Source organism: Sinohyriopsis cumingii, chromosome 15 (genome assembly GCF_028554795.1).
Source record: "Sinohyriopsis cumingii isolate HCF-2022 chromosome 15, ASM2855479v2, whole genome shotgun sequence".
Classification (NCBI taxonomy): Eukaryota; Metazoa; Mollusca; class Bivalvia; order Unionida; family Unionidae; genus Sinohyriopsis; species Sinohyriopsis cumingii.
The window spans coordinates 59,946,750-59,960,458 of NC_142975.1; the positions used below are offsets into that span (position 1 = coordinate 59,946,750).

The 13,709-nt window shown below is 36.5% G+C and overlaps 1 protein-coding gene across 2 annotated transcripts in view; it reads right to left on the reverse strand.

Moving 5' to 3' along the window:
- The window catches only part of LOC149781890 (E3 ubiquitin-protein ligase MIB2-like), an 81,827-nt gene that overhangs the window by 24,876 nt on the left and 43,242 nt on the right, over positions 1 to 13,709 (reverse strand). For both annotated transcript variants that reach the window (XM_089936081.1, XM_089936082.1), the window contains exons 11-14: positions 12,983 to 13,131; positions 6,199 to 6,355; positions 4,092 to 4,246; positions 732 to 858 (exon numbers count right to left, since the gene is read on the reverse strand). In XM_089936081.1, the coding sequence (XP_089792207.1) occupies positions 732 to 858; positions 4,092 to 4,246; positions 6,199 to 6,355; positions 12,983 to 13,131 (588 nt within the window). The remainder of the gene's footprint in view (positions 1 to 731; positions 859 to 4,091; positions 4,247 to 6,198; positions 6,356 to 12,982; positions 13,132 to 13,709) is intronic.

A 13,709-nucleotide genomic window follows, 5' to 3' on the forward strand; every position in this document is an offset into this window, starting at 1 on the left:
ATATCCTAAATATTACACACATATTTCATAACTTAAAATTTGTCTGAAAACTCTCCAGTTTAAACATTTTTTATGTGAATTTCCATTTGTCTGGCAGAATAATAATTCTTATTTTGTACAGTTAATTGTGGCAATTAGCAGTGAAACCCACTGTTGACGTCCACATAACATGTCATCATGTGATACATTCACCACAAAAATATAAAAAAATACGGTAGAACACTATTTTAGCATCAATCAATTGTAGCAAATCTTTAACTGGTGTATGAGAACAACAGAAATTTTAGTGAATTAATGATAGATGAAAATATACATTTTCAGTAGAAATTCTACATATTTAAACACCATAAACAATGACAAAATGAAGTGTTGTTATTTTCTTACAATGGAAGGGAATTCTCAACCCTCACAAACATTCTCAGCCTGTGTGCCTGCTTGTTAGTATTAAGTACAGAGTTTATGACAACAGTGAATACATACATCCTATCCCAGCAACAACTTCCAGAACTGTCTGTCGAGGTAGATATGTGTATTTATACTGCATTCATCTTTTTTTTTATAAAATACCTATCAGGCACACCGTTATTTTGCTTGCTAAATTTTCTACAACTTTGTGATTGACAGTATTTCTGTTACTCATCTGATTATTTGGTGTAAATAATGCAAAACCTGCAAACCAATTAATCAAGACAGGCCAGGCCATGATACATAACTTAAACAATTTGTCTTACTGTAACAAGGAGTGTATTAGTCACATCTCGATGTCCATTTAATGCAGCTAGATGAAGGGCAGAGAAGCCATCATCTTTCTTCATATCCACAATTTGTCTACACTTCTGAAGAATTTTCTCTGTAGCACTGAAAATCAAGGCAAACATGACATTTAATTAAATGCAGACCAAAATGGATGGAGACTTGAGAAAAAGGAAATGTTGAAGTAAATTATATTTCTCCAAAAATATCCAACCACATAAAAGTTAGAAAATAACCTCTGCTACCTCCAAATCTTATCATCCCTGAAAGATGAAGAAATGTTTTATCCATCTATATATCGCATAGATGAAAGGAAGTACCTAACATATAAATGCCCCTTGCCCCACTTGCTCTTATATGGGATGTTTACAAGTTTAAGCTTAAGAGAAACCTATAAAAGGATTCTGGCATTGGGCGAAGGATGGGAAGGATTGATAAAAATGTGATGAGGTCAATATTTCTGGAGAAACATTATCTACTAAAATATTTCCTTTCTCTGTCAAATAAATTCTCTCTATCCATGTCTACCATTATGAGTAGGATGACTTCTCTACTAAAAGGATCAAAGTCTTTAAATGTGAAGGCAGCACTACAAAAGATTAGGCATTTTAATTTGCACAAGGCAGATATCATCTGGGATCCCAAACCTCATTATTGCCTTATGTGTACAAGATTTCTGGGTGAATCCAGTACAAATTGCAATGTCATGCCTGGGACTGATGTTGTTCCATCATGAATGGGGTGTGGTAACAACATGGGAAGCTACCAATGGTCCAACAAGATTTAGTTCTCTTCTTTGCAAGGCTATGTCACATAAACAGTTGTTGTTGTTGTTGTTCTTTGGTTTAACGCCATTTTTCAGCACAAGATAGGCTATACATGGTGGCCAGTATAACTGGTGGAGGAAGAACCCTGGAAAACCCAGGGAAGAACCACCGACCCACGAGAAGCTACTGGCAGGCTTTCCCATGTGCCGATGCTAGCTGAGCATGAGACTTGAACTCGCATAGACATTGGTGAGATGGCAGTGATCCGGAATGGTGAGAGCTTTAGACCACTTGTTCCCCCCCCCCACCATAAACAGAAGCAACAGAATGCTGACTGAGCAGGCCAGCCAACTGGCATCACTACGTCTCAAACCAAGACATTATGTTTAAAGGCCTGGCTTGTGGAAATCTCTTTTGTTTCATTAGCCAAGATCATCACAAGTCACACCTGACATTTCAGAGTAAGCCAATCTACCAACCCACTTAAGCCAAGTGGCCAGCACTTGTGGGATTATATCTTGCTTTCCAACCAAAACAGGTAGAAAGAGCCTCTGACATCCACCCCCGACATTCTCCAATTGCCTCTGGTAATGGAGACACCCATATAACAAATGTTTACCAGTTTAAACTTTCACTCAGACTGTTAATGGTGATTCTGAGAATCCATTGCAAAGACCCTACACTACTTTTCAGCATTGTAGTAAGTCAAGAAGTTGATAATCCTGGTGTATACAACCTCCGTTTTTTCTGGTGAATTTATTCATATTTATTATGTTTATTGCTGGTCATTATTATCCATATGATATCAGCTGGTAACACATGTAAGTTTCACACATGTACTTGCATTGCATTCTTAAACTTTGCCTTTTTATGTATCTCTTGTAGTCATCTCAGTAACATGACTTCACCTAACTGAATAGTTTATATCTTGTGTGTACTTGTTTTTCTATCATTTCAGAGATGTCAAGCTAGTGCAATAAATGAAAGTGGTATATAGTTGCTGAGGATAATCACAAAATGTACTTTGCCTGCAAAAAATGTACATCATTACACCCAAGCTGCATGTATAATTTTGTGGGCAAAAAAACATATGGTCCAGTGTCTTAAAACACCTTGAAGGGCCAAGAAAATAGGCACATTTGAAATCACTAAGACATGAAGTGTTATGTATCCATCTGAATTCATAATTATTGGAGAGTTCAGTGGAGGACATTGAGATGCCAACAATCACCCCTGGTGAAAATACCGAGAAGCATACATACAGCAATAATTATTTCTGACTCCACTGAAGCTACAGCAATTAAATTCACACAAGTATGATTGGAATTATGGATAATATGCATAATCCAATGAACTCTGTCATTAATATTGTCATTGAGCAAGTTAGAGAAAACTGTTTAACCCAGTTGGGCAGCCCCAGGGCATAAGTCCCAACCCATACTGATGCATGGACTTAGTGCAAATGAAACTGGGTGTGTGGGATTACATTCCAACTCTGCCAACTTCCTGGGTCCAAAAATCATGTATTGTACAACATGTTCTGCCCTGGCTGCTGAACAACTTGTTGTGCTGTCCGCCCATTTAGTATACAGCTTTTACAGGTGTCACTCAGTCTATATGGACAGGTGAATCACACACCACTTGGTAGCTCTCAAGGTGATGTCAGGGTTTTCCAGCAGAAAATTTTGGCCAGCCAGCTGTCCAGCCAGTCTGACCATATTCATGATGCCAACATGCAGCACACCAGCATCTCAACAGGTGCTGCCCCTCCAGTTATTAAATCTGGCTCAACTTACTACACTGGCCCAAAGTCCTCCAGACAGTTATTAAATCTGACTCAACTTACTACACTGGCCCAAAGTCCTCCAGACAGTTATTAAATCTGACTCAACTTACTACACTGGCCCAAAGTCCTCCAGACAGTTATTAAATCTGACTCAACTTACTACACTGGCCCAAAGTCCTCCAGACAGTTATTAAATCTGGCTCAACTTACTACACTGGCCCAAAGTCCTCCAGACAGTTATTAAATCTGACTCAACTTACTACACTGGCCCAAAGTCCTCCAGACAGTTATTAAATCTGGCTCAACTTACTACACTGGCCCAAAGTCCTCCAGACAGTTATTAAATCTGGCTCAACTTACTACACTGGCCCAAAGTCCTCCAGACAGTTATTAAATCTGACTCAACTTACTACACTGGCCCAAAGTCCTCCAGACAGACCACACTCAGTGCTGGATATGACACCACTAGCTATACTAGCACATCTGGAAGGTAGGGCTAACATTATGCATGATGATCAGACAGTATCATCACTATGGTACTAAATGCGATATCCCTGGACATAGAGAATTCAGGAGGACAACAGCTCTTTAAGTGAAGGTGGTGACATGGACTTACCTGAACATTCTGATCTGACCATGAAATCAAGTTCAGTTTTTAGGCAGGATTCAATGAGATTCTGCATTTGTCTGAATGCCCATGGAGATAAGTCAAGCTTCAGGACCCGTCGTTCACACTAAGATGATGATGATAACTCTGCATAATTTTGCCTTTCATGGAGACTTACCAGTTATTTCCCTTCAAAGCTGCATGATGTAGAACATTAAAGCCTCTCTTGTTTCTCAGCGTAAAATCTATCCCAGGAAAGTTGATAAGCAGATCTATAATCTCCAGATTGTCTTTGCCAATAGCATCATGGAGTGCCGTGTCTCCATACGCATCCTGTAATGACATGCACGTGTTAAAAAGGCCTAAATATAGATTCTGCAATGTGAAATGTTAACAAATATACATATTCTTACAGGAAAATGTCAAATAAGTTTTTAAATGAAAATGTATTTCCAAAACAACTCTAGTGCCTAAGGCAAAACAAAATATAATGCAATGACTGGGAATTTTTTTAACCAGATTGGATGCTCATGTGTGCAACACAGCTTTACTGGGCATTTCGTTTTTAAAAACATATTAGATGCTAATGTGTTCCTGCAACATAGATTACAGTTAATCATCCCATTATTACACTTATAATACTGATAGCCAACTTGAAACGTTAATACACTTATAATACTGATAGCCAACTTGAAATGTTAATACACTTATAATATTGATAGCGAACTTGAAATGTTAATACACTTATAATATTGATAGCCAACTTGAAACGTTAATACACTTATAATACTGATAGCCAACTTGAAATGTTAATACACTTATAATATTGATAGCCAACTTGAAACGTTAATAAACTTATAATACTGATGCCAACTTAAAATGTTAATACACTTATAATACTGATAGCCAACTTAAAACGTTAATGCACTTATAATACCGACAGCCAACTTGAAAAGTATCAGAACTAATTATTGATGCTTTAACAATAAGCACGCACCGTAAACCAGACTGTATCAATAAGTTAAACAGAACATTAAAACATCTATAAAGACTACTTTCTGTTAACTTACTAACTAGTGTCAAGAATACAATAAAATTATAGTTCATTGGTTTCCACTACCTCAATGAAGATCAAATAATAATCAATTAATCTGTCCACAAGATGTCTTGCCAAAACTGTGACCATTTTTCAAACAGACTGAAATCCAAAACTGTGAAGATAGTACTGGACTGAATTTTGACCAAAGTAAATAACAGACACTTGAAATGAGTAACAGCTATTCCATTTAAACATACAAGGTACCCAGGGAAGGTACTTTTTTAAATATATATGCTAGGGTACTCATATTGTTGTTGTTCTAGGGTTTAATGCCATTTTTCAGCACAAGATAGGCTATACATGGTGGCCAGTAAAACTGGTGGAGGAAGAACACTGGAAAACCCAGGGAAGAACCACCGACCCATGAGAAGCTACTGGCAGGCTTTCCAACGTACCCATGCTAGCCGAGCCTTGGACTCGAACCCACGCAGACAGAGGTGAGATGGCAGTGATCCGGACCGGTGAGTGCTTTAGACAACTCAGCCACTTCGGGCCCCACTAACTGGGGTACTCAGATTACTAAGAGAGGTCATACGAAAAACAATACAAAATTCTAAACTGAATCTACAGGTGACTATTCTGCATTAAAAGTGCCTTCCCTGGATCCCATGTATACTTTACTGGACTAGCCCTTATTGCTCATTTCACTGTAAGTGACTGATGCTTACCTAAATCAATTAGTAATACTGTACTATTCCCACTACTGACACGATTCAATAAAATTGGTACAGAGCCAGAAAATATATTCATGAGGCAACAATATGCCATTATATAAAACAATTTAGCCAGCTATAAAATAATTATTGATGAAAATGTGGAGAAAATATGATTATTTTGGAATTAAACCATATTTACTCACTTATAAGCCAATCTGATGATTACTCCTAAGAACTTGCACAAAGATCTCCTGGTGCATTATGTGATGGCAGACCTGTTTAGTTTGTAGTTGAACTCAACTTATAAGTGAGTATACAGTAAAATTATGCCAATATACTATACTGAAGTAATTTAACCCTTTGTAGCCAAACAAACAACTAATCACATTGGTCAAGGAGACAATATCTTTTATAATGTGATGTATGTATTTTTGTATTTTTATTAACTTTTCATTTAATATCTGAAAATATGATGAATTAGAACAGTAGTGTTGCATACACAATATGGGCTACCTGTATATATGGGCTACCTGTATATTGACATTAGCCTTGTGTTTAAGCAGGACCCTGACACAGTCTACATGCTGCTTATTCACGGCCACATGTAGGGCGCTACACTCCCCATTGTTCAGGGCATTTATCTTGGCTTGGTGAATCAACAGAAGCTCAATAACCTCACTCTGATTTCTGAAAAAGAAAAAGCTTTTACTGATGAAACCATCCCCCTTATCACATTTGGAGTTGCTGAAAATATACAAACTGCTAAAGAAAAAATTACCAGAATCACGTAAGCATAAAAATTAGGCAAAGGGTTCTACTTTTGGTATGGTTGAGTTACTCTTTATCGAGATGCATCTAAATACCAAGTTTCATGAGTGTTGGTGAATCAGAGTCAAAATAATGAGGGTGTACCAAATAGCTGAAAACATAAATGTCTCTCAAGCCGGAAATTTCAGTCACAATGATCTAGTTTTTATAAGGTATAAATACACATGACATGCAAGCACTTTACAAACTACTGGAAATACTTTTGAAGGTAGTGATGATGTAACAGATAGCTAAGAATAATAATGTCACTCATGCATGAATACATGGTAACAATAACCTACTGATGGTATGGTTGGATTACTATTGTAAAGATGCAACCATATACCATTTTTCAAGAGTCTTGGTGAATAAGGCTGCAATGTTTTACCAAAATTTGTAAGCACAGCAAACAATATCTGAAACAAACCTGTTTAACAAAACTATTTAAAAAAACTCAACCTTGGCCCTTATCTACACAGTGGGCTTACAGGTGAAGGTTATTTATATGTAAACATACATGCCAACCCCCATAGACATATATGTGTAATTATTGCTAATAAAAGTGACAAAAGGTATAATTTGGGAGTAAAAATTGTAATCTACATATTACATGCCAGAATTACAGCATGTATAAAAAAGATACATTTTTACTAATAACCTGGTTCTGCAGCTGGTCAAAATTCTTGTCACAAAGGGCAAAATCCATATGGATTAGACAGAACCAGAATAAAATACAAAATACACTAAAAAATTATTTATATTCAGCACTCACTCCAACTAGTAACTATCCATCATCAATATAACATCTACAACTTGACGCCATTTTCTTGGGGGCCCCCCGAGTGGCCAAGTGGTCTAAAGCGCTCTCTGTTATGGATCACTGCCATCTCACCTCTGTCTGCGTGGGTTCGAGTCTAGGATTCGGTCAATGTGGGTATGTGAGAAAGCTTGCCAGTAGCTTCTCGTGGGTCGGTGGTTCTTCCCAGGTTCTTCATTCACCATTAATACTGGCTGCCATGCATAGCCTATCGTGTGCTGAAAAATGGTGTTAAACCCCACAACAACAACACCATTTTCTTTAAAAATATTGACTGGTCCACTAACTGACTAGCTTATCTATAAAATGAATCTGTTAGGCAAAGTTCACTTTTGAAGAAACCCATCTGTTTTCTTGGAAATGGGTCATATACGGATGCTAAAAATAGCAAATAAGGAAAGTACTCTTACGTTATTTTTACACAGCATCACCTTTTTAAGAACATTCTCAAATTTATATGGATCGATTTAACGAGATGATAATAAAGCGAAACAAAGCAACTATTTATTGCTTTATTTTAATTTTATTTTTTAATGTAGCAAGAAAAGCAAAATCCATAAGCAGGTAATGATTATGTCAAAAGCATAATGGTTGGCATGTAAGTGTAAACCATTGATAATGTGCATGCAGTCCTTAGCTTACCTTGCATTTGCTTCATGGACTATACATCTTTAACCTCTTATTGTGACAGGATTCATTTTTGAAGACATGTTTTTGCTGAATATATCAGACATTTTTCTTGACTTTGTGAATACTACAAATCCCAGATGTCAAGACCCAATGAATTCTGGAGAAAGAACAGGACCTTCTTTAAATTCATGAATTTTAGTACCAATGAAATAACATTTTTTTACAAAGCCACAAATATTGACATTTACAAGAATAAATGGATTCTCATGATGTTCTAATATTTGCACGACCTATATATGCAGGGATTGTCCTGTGCTTCGCCAATGTCACAAATTGCGATTTTTTCCCTTTTTGGTGACAGAATATACCATCTGGTGATTTTTTGGGCAACAACCTATTTGGCTGTTTGATTTGTACATACAATCATGGATTTGGAGTGGAGACATTCAAAGGGACCAGGAAAGGAAGCCACAAACTTGGATACAAAATGCACTGAAATCTATCTGTTACATAAACATTTCCTTTGTTCGTATTGACAAACCCATCTTTACAGTGCATTGTTACATCATAATCCGCTTATGTTGACATCTGGCCTGAGTACACTATGCTGTGATACACTCAGTCATGCTACTGGACTATACCTACAAGCGATCAGCCTTTGAAGACGTGAACAGAACCAGCTACAAATTAACTGAACGACAGCTGATCCTTCTGTTTTTTTTTTAAATGTACCAATAAAACAGTTTTGCTGAAACTTCAGAGAAAACTTATTACCTTTGAAGTACCGATTGCTTTGTATAAATTACAAAATGAATGGAAAAAATCTCAGACTTATGTACTGTCAACAGTGCAACTTTTTCATGGATAAAAGATAAATGTAAATTAGACATTGCATGTTCCACGTCTCATCCTAAGAGAAAGTTAACAAAATTAACAGCATTTGGATTTAGTGCAAATTCATCAGACAACACAGTCACTGAACCTGATGTTATACTTGACAGTCAAACATCATCTACATGTAGTGATGGTAGTAATGCTTCAAGTACAACACCACATCATGATGAATGGGTCAAAAGTTCCTGCAAATTTCTCAACAGCTGGAAACTTGGGCGTCAGTGGCTGAGATATGATACAAAGTTAAAGCAGATGTTCTGTGCTACATGTATCAAGAAAAAAGTCGTCAATTCATTTACAACTGGTTGTGATATTTTGAAGGAGGAGTGTGTCACCAAGCAGGAATCCAGGCGGGGTAAGTAATATATAGTAATTGTGCTCATTGATTTTTTTACTTTTGCCATCAATCCTGTGTTATGACTCCTGGGACTTAAACTACACAGCAAGAAATAGCAAACAAATATTGCATAATTGAAAAAAATTATTTCTCAAAATACAGGAGTGAAAAAATTAAATTAACATTCAGCATGGTGAATTAAGTTATATTTCCTAATAGCCCTTTCAATTCCATAAATTCCAAGGAATCTGAATATGTTCCAACGAAAAATGCTCCTTCTGTGTTGAAGTTTCAAATGTAGAGAAAGATTTCCAAAGAATTCAAATAGTCGTTGAATAAATTTAGTTAATACTGATCAGTTATTCTAGCATGCCATGCAAAAAATAAATCTTTTCAAAAACCAAGTCAGGAGATTTAATCCGAAAACACGCAGATTGTGACCTACCATCGTAAAGGTTTTAGTGGCATATTTAAGCATCATTTTCACTAAATATACATGGATTTTTCTGGTCCAATACAAGTGAAATTCTCAAAAGACACACCATTTCTCCCTGTGCATAGAGGCTTGTATTGTTGCTTACAATTAACCTGTCATACATGTACTATATCTCATTTTTGATATTTGGACATTTATGATTGGATGTAGGGTCAGAGACCATTCCCTATGGAAAAGTTGGAATTTGCCAACACCATTTGGTGCCGGCATGGGATAGCCACTTACCAGCTGGCCCAGCAAACTTGAATGACCTTTCATCGAGATATACCTGCATGAAATTGATAGGAATATGATTTATTTTCTCAAAAATCATGAACATAGCATTCATCATGTCTATAATCCATTGATAGATGAGACGAAAGTATGTCGTTGCTTTCGTTGCTGAAATTTGACCTGGATCTGGTCATTTGCATTCTTAGTCACGTGACTATACAACTCTCGCAACCTCGGACTAGAGACTTGTCTCCTTGCTTGCGTGACCTATTTAAGAATAAACGCTGATATTTCAAGCTATGCATTACACAGCTTAATAAATTTGGTACCAATATTTAGCTCAGGCATTTGACTGGGTGTCTCTATCAAAACTTAATATCATACCTTAAAGGAATGCCAAATCATTTCCCCACACTACCGCTCGGCATGGCCCTGATCACGCCTGCTTAATATGCAAGAATGCGCTGAATGGAATACTACCTTCTCATTGGCCAACTGAAAATAAGTTATAAATAATACAGGACATCATTTTCTTTTAACCAATGAGAGGACAGTATTCCATTCAGCAGGATCTCACTTGCATATTAAACAGGCATGATCATGGCCATGTTGAGCAGTAGCATGGGAAAATGATTTGGCATTCCTTAAAGGTATGATATTAAGTCAAACTTTTGATAGGGACACACAGCTGAATGCCTGAGCTAAATATTATTAAGTTATGCAAAGCGTAGCTTGAAATATCAGCATTCTTAAATAGGTCACGTGAGCAAGGAGACAAGTGTCCTCCCTCGTAGTTATTATATAGTACAAGTATTGACATATCAATTCTAAGCAACGATACGAGCCCCGGTGTCCCTGTGGAGTGCATTATTAACCCTCCCCCAAAGTGCCCCCCCCCATTTCATATTCTGGTCAGCTGTGACCAAACTGCACATTTGCTAAAGGTGAGACTCAAGCCTCTTCAGCATGCTTCAAAGAAACTGCCTGTTCTACAGTGAGTGAAAGCACTAGCAATTGATTGACAAATAAACCAACAATGCCTGAAATGTGTGTGAATTTAACAGTTCAAATGTGGTCTCAAGCTACCATACCATTTCCCACTTTTTATATCCCATCTTATTTCCTTAACTCATGTATGCATATAACGCTGTTTACTAATTAACATATTTATTCCAATTATTTGGGAGGGGGGCACATATGCTATGTGATATGTTTCTTCATTCCTTCTTTTAGTTTAATGATGGTAATTAATGCTATATATACAGTACATTAATGCCAAGTTTGACTCGTACAAATTTCATTGGTGGGAATGGCAATCCTAGTTTGCTGGTCGAGAAAAAAATCTACAGCATTTGGTGATCATTCTTGGGATTTAGGAAGCAATTCACTACAAGCAAAGCATGTAAAGCATGGCAAAAATAAATTTCTGAACTCCTGTTTGACGGAGACATAGTTTGTGAAGCTAGACATAAGGGGGGGGGGGCATTTAATTTATGAATGCATGAAATCGACATTCGCATTATACGTCACTTATCTTACATCGCAATGGATGACCATAGGGTTTTAGTATTAAAATATTATTAACTAAAGTTCCTCACAAACTATTATTTGGAAAATAATATACATAATATAGATTTGCGTAATACCTGATGTTTCTATTAAAACAAGAGAAAGACTGTAGATGTCAGGAAAGTAGATATTTTACATTTGATAATGCATTTATTTCAGGTAAGAACAGTCATACCTATGCACTAACGGTGATGCGGGATGCAAAGACCATGGAAGTAGTGCAAAACAGTCATATAATGATTTATTTTGTAATCTTATGCACGCATTGATTGTTGTCAATAAAGTAATAAGTATCCCATCTTTTTAAGTTTTCATTGCCTATTATATTAATAAACTTGAAAAAATATTCACTGCTTGTTCTGGCGACATTTTTTGAAAATTGGCAACAAAATAGTGAGGTTGGCAATTTTTTTGCAACAACTTTTAAAAGCCAGGACCATTCCTAAGGGATACTTTTACATGAGATTTCAACAATCAAGCCTAAGAGATACTTCTTTTAACTACACTTGTTCAACAGAATACAATTTATTATCACTTGCAACATTCTTTCTGTCAAAACTGAAGCTTAAAGGAGGCTATGACCAAAGATAATGTATTACTGTAATATAACAATTATAAATTACATGGGTTCATTAGATAATTATGCCTTACAAGGAACTGTAATATATCAATTATAAATTACATGGGTTCAGTGGATGAATATGCCTCACAAGGAACTGTATGTAATACAGTAAGTATAAATTACATGGGTTCAGTGGATAATTATGCCCTTCAAGGATCTGTAATACAGTATTTATAAATTACATGGGTTCAGTGAATAATTATGTCCTACAAGGAACAGTATATATATTATAAATTATATAGGTTCAGTGGATACTTAAGCCTTACAAGGAACTGTAATACAGCCATTCAAAATTACATGGGTTCAGTGGATAATTATGCTTTACAAGAAACTGTACCATGTATGCAACTTCCAATACCTTTAAAGCAAAGTTGTTGTTGTTGTTGTTGTACTGTTTAATGCCATTTTTCAGCATATGATAGGCTATACATGGCGGCCAGTATTAATGGTGGAGGAAGAACCCGGGAAAACCCCGGAAAGAACACCGACCCACGAGAAGCTACTGGCAAGCTTTCTCACATACTGACATTGGCTGAATCCGAGACTCGAACCCACGCAGGCAGAGGTGAGATGGCAGTGATTCATAACGGAGAGCGCTTTAGACCACTCGGGGCCCCTTAAAGCAAAGTAAGGACGGGATAGAAATTCCTAACAATGGACAAAACTATTCCATATGTATAATGGAACCAAGAAAACTCAAAGAGTTTAACATATCAGACGTTCAACTAGAAGAGTCCAGGTTGAATCCTGTCCAAATCAGGTTAGGTCTATCCCACTGTATATCTCTTGGCAAAGCACCATCAACCAATGCATCAGCACAATGTAAACTTTCATTTGTAAAGTGCCATTAAACTCCAAGTAAACTGCCACAAGGAAAGTGGTATTTATGTCTCATAAAGTGTGAAAACAACCAACATCAAACGCATTACCCAAATGCAGAGTAATGCAAAGCAGTGTCTCCATCCTCGTCCTGCAATTCTAGATTGGCTCCAGAAAGAAGTAACAATTTGACAATGTCTCTGTGTCCCTGGTGACTTGCAACCTGTAATGCTGTCTTACCGGAACTCATCTGGTCTACCTGCATGAATAGAAAAAATAATAATTATTTAAGTTCAAGATGATTTCAAAAGTGTAAGTTTTATGTTCGCTGAAAAAATGACAGATTAAAAATTATGCTTATATTAATTACTATTAATTTTAGTACCCTATGCTCCAACACATTTCATTTTTATACTACTTATACTATTTATTTTAGTACCCATCTAGTTTTGCACACCCCTATGGTCCAGCACTATCTATTTTTACACAACTTATGGTCCAGCACTATCTATTTTTACACAACTTATGGTCCAGCACTATCTATATTTACACACCCTATGGTCCAGCACTATCTATTTTTACACAACTTATGGTCCAGCACTATCTATATTTACACACCCTATGGTCCAGCACTATCTATTTTTACACAACTTATGGTCCAGCAATATCTATATTTACACACCCTATGGTCCACCACTATCTATTTTAACACACCCTATGGTCCAGCACTATCTCTTTTTACACTACTTATATTTATGTTCCAATACATTTAGTTTTAAAAATGTGAGTAGCCTGCAGTCCAGCATTTTCAATATTTATATTACTTATGCCAGTACT